At 40.2% G+C, this 10,768-nt stretch overlaps 1 protein-coding gene across 2 annotated transcripts in view; it reads right to left on the reverse strand.

Annotated features, from left to right (window-relative positions):
- The window catches only part of runx1t1 (RUNX1 partner transcriptional co-repressor 1), a 64,960-nt gene that overhangs the window by 16,233 nt on the left and 37,959 nt on the right, over nucleotides 1-10,768 (reverse strand). For both annotated transcript variants that reach the window (XM_014005790.1, XM_014005789.1), the window contains exons 3-5: nucleotides 9,152-9,393; nucleotides 6,242-6,331; nucleotides 992-1,173 (exon numbers count right to left, since the gene is read on the reverse strand). In XM_014005790.1, the coding sequence (XP_013861244.1) occupies nucleotides 992-1,173; nucleotides 6,242-6,331; nucleotides 9,152-9,393 (514 nt within the window). The remainder of the gene's footprint in view (nucleotides 1-991; nucleotides 1,174-6,241; nucleotides 6,332-9,151; nucleotides 9,394-10,768) is intronic.

Here is a 10,768-nt window from a genome sequence, read left to right on the forward strand (position 1 = left end):
CACACACACACACACACACACACACACACACACACACACACACAATTAGGAAGCGGACTCACACTTTCACGTTGAATAGAGAACCTCACACACACACACACACACACACACATACACACACACATTCACACACAGAGAGACTGTTTTCTCGCTGAATACAGATGCCTCTTTACTTCCTCACTCTCTTCCCGTATCTACAAACGCACCTTTACTCCTCAGCTCACTCCCCTGTGCACCAGGCAGCCTGCAAATATGCAGGTATTACAAAAAAAAGAAAAAAAAAAAAGAAAAAAAGAAAAAAATGTCTCGCCATCCCATGGTTGGGGGAAACGAGGGGTGAGAATTATTAATAACACATTCAGCAGTTTTGGCCCTCAGCAAATATAATATGTTCACTTTTCTTTCCCTCGCCTGTGTTAAAAAATTTAAACCGCTGGGACTTCAGTCTAAAGTACAATGCTTGCATTGTACTTGTAGCACCGAGAAAAAAAAKGCACCACAAAACACTTTTTTTTGTTCAAACATCTGTCTAAAAACTTGAAAAATGCTTAATAGTGATAAAAGCAATAACCATGGGGCTGTGGATTTGTAAGGATTCTGGAGTCAGGTATTTATTGAATTACTAAAATCTTCATTTAATTAAGAGGTTCTTACACAGTTGCTTTGTTTTTCTATTTTCAATATATGAATTTGGGTCCATTCCCATGCTTTCTCCTCAGTTATGATCCATTTGGAGAAGTAGCCAAGAGCTTGGACGTCCAACAGAGCAGATCATGAGATCTGGGGGAGCATTTACAAACATACATAAATACCATTATTTTCAGCTGGCTCAGCTTGTGCTCATGGGGATGCAGACATCCTCAAAGGGATTTATGCATCAGCTCAAATGAAGAAGGAAAGCTCCATTTAAAAACTCTAAATCCTAATCCAGTGGTTTCACCCAAAACCCAAACCGCCCTGATCGATGTTCTGGTTTTTCAGATCCACCCACCTGTCCGGCGTTCTTCTCTTGCCGTTCTCGTTGACGTCCAGCAGGAGTTCTGAGGAGTCCACCGGGGACGTGGTGCTGGTGTCCAGAAGTAGTTGCTCGTGTTGGGCCAGGTACTGAGCAGGGTTCTGCTTGGCTAGTCTGGCACAGTGCAGCAGCTCCCKCTGAAGGAGCGGCAGGTTGGCCTACAGGGGAGAAGAAAGGTTTTATTTTGTTAGAATCCTGAWAGAAGTGCACATTAAAGATTATAATGAGAAGGGATGGTATTAAAGACATTTTAGTCAAAGCTTAACAACACCTTCATCAAGTGTTGCACTTTCGCTTTCAATGAGAGGCAACAAAGGTTTTCCACAGACTTTCAGTTCAAATACACAGTTCTGGTGCAATGTTGTGACCAGTGTTCGTCTTAAGACCGGTTTGAAGACCACTTTTTGATGTCTASTCTCGGTCTCGATACATTCTGGTCTTGGTTTTGACTTGTACTAGGGTTACACTGCAAAAACTGTCCATCTTACCAAGTTTTAAAATCTTATATCCAGCCAAAAAAAAAGTATTTTTGAGCTTGTTTTGAGACTGATTTACTAAACAAGAACTGATTGTGTAAGAATAATAATCTTGTTTTCAGAATGTGTAAGATTATTTGTCTTGTTAACCTGAAAATTTGACAAATTCAGTCAAAAATTTCTGCCAATTGATTAAGATATTTTTACTTGGTAAGATTCTTGAAATAAGAAAAAAAATTGGGTCAAATCAAATATTTCAAGAATTTTACCAAGTAAAAATTTCTTACTCCATTGGCAGAAAATTTTGACTGAATTTGAGTCAAATTTTCAGACTAACAAGACAAATAATCTTACACATTCTGAAAACAAGAATATATTATTCTTACACAATCAGTTCTTGTTTAGTAAATCAGTCTCAAAACAAGATCAAAAAGACTTTTTGGCTGGATATAAGATTTTAAAACTTGGTTAGGTGGACATTTTTTGCAGGTGGTCTCAATACAGCACTACTCTGGTGTTAGAAATTCATATTTTTTTTATAATATATGCCCCGACGCYGAGTCCATTAAAGTGCATTAAGAGTCAGAAAGTTTTGTCTTTTTACAACACCAGAATGTGTAAAAGAACAGCACCCATTTTCAATCCCTTCTGACACGCTGTAACAAGAGGGGCCTGCTCTCGCATACAGAGTTCCAGGGACACGCAGGTATGTGAGCATCCACTTCAAAGRCATCTGATGGTGCGTGTTTCGAAGCAAGAAGATGAAAGTGTTGCATCAGGGAGGCTCAGAAAGAGAGTAGAGGGGGCCCCATTTTAGTGGGATGCGTCACATCAGCCTTTGAAGAGGGGGGCACATTTGCAAACTTTAAGCCTGTTAATCATTTTGTTTCATCCTTAGAAATAAAATCTCTCTCTAAAAGTCCCATTTTTCTTCTTATTTTTATCTTAATGCTGCCATTCTTTTCTTGGAGTTTTCATTTGATGTCATCTTTGCCAAGAGAAATACACGGCATACAGAGCACATCTATAATTTGTTTTGTTGTATTAACRCTATATCAAAACCACCCTCCGGTTACTGGCTGCAGTAAAAGAAATGCCAAGCGCTGGCCCTTTGCGTTACCGGCCTGAAGCTAATGGTCCGTTAATAGTTTATGATGATAATTACTTTCGGGTAGGGAAAAAAAATTCTAAAATAAATAGCTTTGACCCGGGCGAACTTATCTTTTATTAATTAGAGGTCATCCTAATTGCCAGTGAGATGTGGAGGCATTAGGAAAAAGCCTGAGTCAAGAAAARCAGGCTGCTGAAGAGACTAAGTTGTTTTATTCATGATTAATGGAAGTGATTTGCTTCTGTATAGTTGGCTCGCCACAGGACTAACATAAAAACTCAAACAAAAGAGAATATTTTTAAATAGTTTTAAGTATCAAGAGTAAAAACAGGCTCAAGATGATTTATTGTTTGATAACTGTTGTTATCATTTTGTCAAATATGGTCAAYAAACAATTTAAAATCTGCTGCACTTCAATCCCCTGCCTGTTTTTGTGCAACTGGTCACTAGAAGTATAACGAGTTAGTTTCATATGTATTTATAATCCCTTTTTAACATTATTTCCATTCACRGCTCGTTCTCAACACCAAATGTTTGTCTCAGAGAGCTTCACTCACAAACTGTAGCTGAGCACTTTGCTGGCAAACGCTCAACTTTAACCTGAAAACAGAATRAAATGATGGCAAATCTGTGGCGGGCATCCAGCTAGCACGTCAACGTCACCRGCATTGTGTGGTTTCTGATTGCCTCCTTCCAGTCAAAGACTCCAAACCAATTTGTGGTTTTAGTGTTAAGAGAAGGCAAAAAGGAGCTCAAGAGGGGAACGGATGGGGGGGTGTTTAGTTGGAGGGCTCGACGTGGTATAACATTAGTGTAATGAAAAACCATGAGCCCTGACGTGCATTGTTGCAGCTGAGCTTCGACGCACCTATAAAAGCTCCCCCACACCTCCAACTGCTCTCTGATACCATATGGCAGCTCGCATTAAAGGTCCCACAGTGGCAAGACACTAAAATTAGAATGGGGGGGATGAGAAATGCAGAGAAGAAAAAAAGAGAGAGAAGTTGCAGCTTTGAATCCACAACCATCCCAGTGATGCACTCACCATCTGGCAAGGAGAGGAGAAGGGATTTGGAGGATGGATAGAAGGATGGAAAACAGTAAAGTCAGGTCACAAAAGGAGAGCGAATGAACAAAAGGTGATTGGTGAGAAGGAAAAGTACAAAAAGGTGAAAATGTAGGCTAACAAGGACTGTTTGCACCATTAATAGGAAGTAACGGCAGTTCTGATGGAACCCATTCGATCGCTGGGAACCATGATGGATTTAAAGGACAAAATGAGCTTATCAAAATGCCAGTTTGCACAAGAACACATCTGCAAACACAGGCAGTGTGGAAGAAGAAGATATTTATTTTATTATTTTATTAAAAAATTATTCATTTCATTTAAAACAAAACAAATGCTATACATACAACAAATAATAATACAACACAAATAAAATGAAAGGTAGCAGAAAGAAGACAAAAATCGTATTGATATCTGCCCCTTTTTTAAAATAAATAAATTGAAACAATAATAGTCTTCAAATAACAAAACATAACAAAAACTTTAACTCCTCGAACAACGGTTCTTATGAATGGACATTATATAAATTCATATTTCTTCAACAATCTAACTTTTATATCCATCCATCCATCCATTTTCTGTACACGCTTCTTCCTTTTCAGGGTCGCGTGGGTCACTGGTGCCCATATCCAGCAGTCACAGTGCAAGGGGTGGGGTAAACCCTGGACAGGTTGCAAGTCTATCGCAGGGCCACACATAGAGACAAACTAGACAAACAACCATTCACTCTCTCACTCACACCTAGGGACAATTTAGAGTTATCAATTAACCTAACAGTCATGTTTTTGGTCTGTGGGAGGAAGCCGGAGTGCCCGGAGAGAACCCACGCACGCACGGAGAGAACATGCAAACTCTACCCAGAAAGGTCCCCGGACCTGGATTTGAACCGGTGACCTTCTTGCTGAGAGGCATCAGCTCTACCAAGTGAGCCACCGTGCCGCCCTCTAACTTTTATAATTCTCTTAAATAAATTTATTGAGCCAGCATTTTTATAATCACTTTCCAGACTGTTCCACAATCTTATTCCTTGGACTGAAGTACATCTGTCTTTCAAATTTGTTCGAATTTTGGGCTTTACAAACATCTCTATACCCTTAAGGTTATAATTACTTACTATCTTAACAAAATTTCATTGAATATTTAGAGGTAATACATTTTTATGAGCTTTATACATAACCTGCAAAATATTTTGATCAACCAACTAATAAAATTTCAATAATTTCAACTGACAAAATCGTGTTTGATGGGTGACTGTAATGTTTTCTGGTGATAATTCTTACATCTCTTTTCTGTAAAATRAAGATGGGATTTGTAATTGTTTTACATGCTTTCCCCCAGACTTCAGCACAGTAAATCAAGTGTGGAAACATTTTTGCATTATACAACATAAACAAAGCTTTGTCATTAAAGAAGTCCCTTACTTTATACAATACTGCAATGGATTTGGCTATTTTTGTTCTTAAGTGATTTATGGGGGATTTCCATGTCAGCYTTTCATCAATCATAACATGCAAAAACTTCACCTCATTGACTCTACAGATCTCAACATCATCGACTTGAAAAGGAAAATCAATAGCTCTGTTTCTATTACTGAATATCATATAATTAGTTTTATTCAAATTTAATGATAATTTATTTAGTTTAAAYCAAGTTTGTACAGTATTTTAACAAATTCAGTTTGCATCATCCCCATCATCGTTCTACTAAACAGAAAAATGTAGTAATCTGCAAATAATACACATTTAAGAAGCCTTATGTTCTTATGTTCTTGTTATTAACATCGACCTCCCTGACACAACAGATAGACAATTAAAGAAGTTAGGAAAAAACATAACGGGGACAATGAACCAATAAAGATGAATTTTTAAGAGGAAAAAGGGGGAAAACAGCCCTTTATAGAACAAGCGGGCTCTATATTGAACGTTTCGCCTCTCTGTTTTTTATCTCTCAGTAATACGCAGATATTGATCTCCCTCAGACTCCAACACAACATGTGAACTGCGACTGCTCTGTGCATCTCTCAATACAACCAACGCCCCCAACCCCCTCCCGTGCAGACCCATTCGTCATCTTTGACTACCAAAACAAATCCCAGCAACACCACCAGTCTCGCCTCTGGTGCCGCAAACTGCAGACAAGCATGAGGGCCACTTGTAGACATAAACACAAGAAATACCATTTCTCCAACAGAGAGGAGAGGCACGCTGTTCTGATAAAAACGAGTCAAAAAAAGGGGTCAGGCAAAAAAAAAAAAAAAAAGAAAAAAAGAAGAGAGTACACCTTTTCTCAAGTAAAACACCACACTATTGGCTGAAAATTGGGATGTGCTTGCTGAAAATGTATCTTTATGGGGAAGTAAAATCAACGGCAAAACAAGCCTGAAAGGAAGTAAAGAAATAAAAAAGGAAACAAACCTCTGTTGTTGTGAGAGGAAAGGATAAAACGTAGGTAAAAGAGGAGGAGAAATATGGACATAAGTGGGAACATCTGGATCTGAACTGGCTAAATGCTTTCCAGATTGCAAACAACAACAAAAAAAACCCTCTTATAATTGTAAATTAGAGGACATCTACCTTCAAAAAGGGAACGACGAAAGGTCGCAGAGGGAAGTTGGTGGCTTCTTGGAGCTTGGAGTGAAATTCCTCGATGGTTAGCGTGGAATTCTGGAGGAGAAGAAAGGAACAGAGMGAAAACACATGAATTCATGTGGAAGGCATTAAGTGATAATATTACTTATTGGAAGCTAAGCTGTATCCTGGCTCGGAGTGAGTGTTTTGGCTTTTGTAATGTGAAACATATGAGGGCAGGTCATGGCGAAAAAGAGCCTCACAAAACAAAGACACACATGCAAAAGTTTAATAAAATGTTGTTTGCTGCTGGCTTTAAAGTGAGTTCCAGTCTCACAAATTTAAAAACTGGTACTTTATCTTTTCTCTCTTTAAGCTGTATTCCTTCAGTAATCATCTGCAAACATTCACTTTTGGTTCCTGATGACAGAAAAACAGCATAAAATTTTAAAATACAATCTGGGTTGTAAAATGTGTGTTTTAGAATAAGGAAACAGAAGAATTTATCATTTTCAGTACATTTTGGAGAAGGGGGGAAATAAATAATGTTTTACTTCCTCCCTGTCAAAAGACCCAACCACACCAATCACCGCCAGAGTTGGAATCAGACCAGCAGAGCCCCCTCTTGACCCTCAGCAGAGAGGAGAGCGGGACAAGAAGAGGAGTCACAATCCTACGGGGGCACTATCCAGCACATCCTATGAGGGAGCGGCTACCAGGAACAGTGGTGACCGGCGTCTGGAGGCATCCTGAGCTACTACGCTGACCCGGAGGCCGGGGGTTCGAGAAGGGAGCGACCACTGGAAGGAAGGTAGCTGGAGGCCGAGCTAGAGGCTCCCGCCCGATGTCTCCCGGAGGAGGTACGCCAGACTCAGTCACACAGGTCACCCCCAGGTGGCTGTAARTCYGGTCYATCRCCTCCAAACCAAGAGGGAGACATCGTCTCCCCTCCAAGACCCAKYGGTGTCCTGGTGGGTAAACTGGGGGAGGAGCCACACAGGAATTCATCCCATTCTGTTTCAAACATATTTACTTTTTGCATGAATTTCTGTATTTGTTATAATGTTTTTGCTTTGTTGTAAAAGTTTGAAATAAACTTGAACTGAACTAAACTATCGACATGATTTAGTGGATACTAACAATTCAATTTTGGGTTAATTTCTGTTCTGAGGTATTTAGGTCCAATAAAAGTTTTATTTGTGGAGGACGTTGTGCTTGAATTAAAATAAATCCCTCTGCACCATCACAACATTTCTTAATCTCAGTTTTTGACAAATTCGTCAGTCAGCTGATGATTTGAGGAAAACACCACTGTCTGTGACAACTAGAACCTCAAATGGTAGGGGTACATTTTTCGACACAACACAGACTGACAGAAAGTGAAACCGACTCAAAATTCATAATAACTTTTGAAGGAATGATGTTGCATCGACCTGAAAATAATAAAAAAAAGCTTTAAGTTTTTAAAAAGCTTAAAAAGAGTGCATTAAAAGGGTTCAGCCTCAGTAGATATAAAAAACAAAGCCGAGACGAGACACTGCAAAGAACAAATACGAAAATACTACATGGCAGCTCCTGTAAACCAGGTCCTTCTGGCTTCAGATCTCAACAAAGGGAGGCCAAYGGTTTTGAGTTGTTAAACATTAGAATTATGAGTGGAACGTGCATTATATCTACACAACTCAGTGTAAGAGATGCACACTATTTATCTAACATACAAATCTGAAAACTTTCAATCTCTTCTCCTTTTTTTTCCTATTAATGACTAGCATGTTAGCATTGAGGCTATTTATACTTTCCAACACGAGGCATGAAAGAGTGAAAACAAGTGTGAAGGAGCTGAACGCGCACACTCAAGAGGGCAACGTGACTGACAAACAAGAGAAAGGAGGGGGACAGAGAGCATTAAAAAAATTGTAGAAGATATTATTTTTTTTCCTCTCGCTCTCTCTGTGTTATTTCCCAGACCTGAATTTTGTTACATTCAGTCTTACATCTGTTCGCCCAGATTGCATCGCAGCTCTTCTTGACAGCTAGTGAAACCTCCTGAGTCTCCGTCTCTCCTTCTCCCCTGCACACAACCAGCTAATTAACAGTGTCACTCTTTTCAATAAGGCGGCAGGGGGAGGGGGGGAGGGCAGAGAGACAGAAAAAGAAGAAAGGATTTGTGTGTATGTGTGTGTGTGTGTGGGGTGTAAGCCAAAAGGACACAGGAGAGATGTACATATGTAGACGGTGAGAAATATAAACATAGTGAAGCCAAAAGCAGGTTATCCTCTGTGTGACTAATTAAAAAAAACACCCCCCCACCCCATCTCCTCTCCGTCTTTTCTGCACAACATTCAATCACCGTTCCTGCGTTCCCCTGCTCATTAGGCTCAAATTTTCTCTGATCACAGCCTTGATATACCCATGTCAGCTAAGCTGCYGAACACATCTGTTTTATCTAATCTCTGCTGGATTCGTGAGTTTTGTTTGCAGGTTTCATTTGTGCAGCATTGTTTAAACTGTGTTTGAGTTAGCTCCTTTTTTAACACTTTACTAAAATAACATGTCAAGTTTTTTTTTGTAAGGTTAGAAATACACGTTGTCAAACTCAAGTGTAGGTTTTAATTAGCTTTAATGAAAACACTGGTTTTCATGGTAACATAGGGAACCTACGTTCCAACTTCCTCCTTCTTATGACTGATTTAACCATTTGTAGTGAGAAAACCTCACAATTTCAAAGTAAGAGTTTTYCACTTGGGTGTGGATCTGTAAACAAACCCTACTTGTTTTGACTGACAAGTAAATTGATGTTGATTCCTTGATTCCATCCARTCTTTCAGGAATTATACACCAGCACCTTGACAAATCCTGCAGGTACACTTATACTGTGAGACTGTTTTGCTCATCACATATACGGTGAATACTTACCACAAGCCCCAGCACTAACGTGCGAACCCGTTCGCCGATTTCAGGTGAGATGTCGTTTCCAAACTGTTGTAAGGTTGTGAGGAAACGCTTGAGCTTGCTGAGCTGTCGGGCGCCGCAGGCCGGCGGAAGCTGCTGGTTGGCCAGAGAAGAGGATGAAGACGAACTGGGGCCGTTGCTGTAGCCATTAGGAGGAGATGGGGCTCCGTTGAGTGCTGTTGGGGAGTGGCTGCTGCCGTTGGTTACTACATGAGATAAAGAATAATACATTTGAACTTATTAGCAACTTTAATTTGCAGCCAAAAGCAGATTACAAATAAAATGATTCAGCGGTTTGTTTGTTTTTTTGGTGATTTTTGCAATCATAATAAAGGCTGATCCCTAGTAATGCTCGAAACAAGTACATGAAGACATGTTGCCTCCTCCTCTGCAGTCTAAACAAGCTGGGAGAGTGAGACCTCCAGTTGTTTCAGACCACGGGAGCAAGCTGCGATTGTGTGTGTGTGTGTGTGTGTGTTCCTGTATGTTGGGGGAGTTGGTGTACAGAGAGATACAAGGCGGCACAAAGCTCTCTCTTTAATGAGATTAGCTTTTGACTAGCGATATGCTCACTCCCCCTCTGGCCGCCGTCCAAAACCGCCACTGTAAAGCGAGAGGAGCGAGGCGAGATGCTCAAACTGCATCTGGTAACAATTACGTCGGCTGGAAATCAAAGCACGCTGCTTTGTTAAAACCTTTGGCATGAGTAATGAGAGAGCTGGGCCTTTTCCTCTCTCACTGCACGGAAGGCTCAGTGCTAATTGTGGAGTGCGAGCGAATCGTGCAGCAGAAAGAGACAGATAAAGAAAAAAAAGGGGGGAAAGTAGTTCCAAGAGGTGAAAAAAGGGGAACGTATCAGGCTGAAAAGAGAAGAAAATAATGCCTCTGCTGCACAGATGAAGAAGAGCTGCTAGGATACAGTGGAGTGCTCGAAGCTTTCGGAGCAACAGGCCCGCGATTTCTTGATTCTAGTGCTCTTCCTGCAAGTGCWTAAGTGTCTCCTTCTGAGAGAATACAAGGGTGTAATTTGCTCATCACAAGCAACGTGCGTGTCGTGGCAGAGCTCCAAGAGTTTGTAAGCGAGGGCGTTAATGAACTTGCTGAGGGAGCTGTTTGCCATTCGAAAACGACTCAATGCAACTTGATACAAAGGTCTTGTGATGCAAATGGACCCCAACCCCCATCGCTTTGCTTGTTTTATTGTTTATGTTTTATGAAGGGCTTCTTATGGCAATATGAGCCATTCTGTGCTTTATTTTTATTTTGCTCACGCTTTTTTCTTATTTGCAACTATTTTAAGCTCACTATCAAATCTGTTTAATAAACTTCAAATGAAATCATACGTTGAAATATTTAAAAGCTGGTTTCAGTTTTTATGTATTTGTCTTTTTATCAGTAAAGACTTCCACATACTCAATTCAAAGTTGAACAGTTGACGTGCAGTCTTGTGGTTGTTCAATGTTCATTTTTGCACAAACCTTTCACACTGTGCCGAACTTCTGGGAAACCCCTCCCTCTGCAGTACAAGTCACTGCAAGGGGTTTCTTCCCACTGGAGTCTACACTCAGGAAATTCATATAT

This window comes from Austrofundulus limnaeus, unplaced genomic scaffold (genome assembly GCF_001266775.1).
Source record: "Austrofundulus limnaeus strain Quisiro unplaced genomic scaffold, Austrofundulus_limnaeus-1.0 Scaffold32, whole genome shotgun sequence".
NCBI classification, from domain to species: domain Eukaryota; kingdom Metazoa; phylum Chordata; class Actinopteri; order Cyprinodontiformes; family Rivulidae; genus Austrofundulus; species Austrofundulus limnaeus.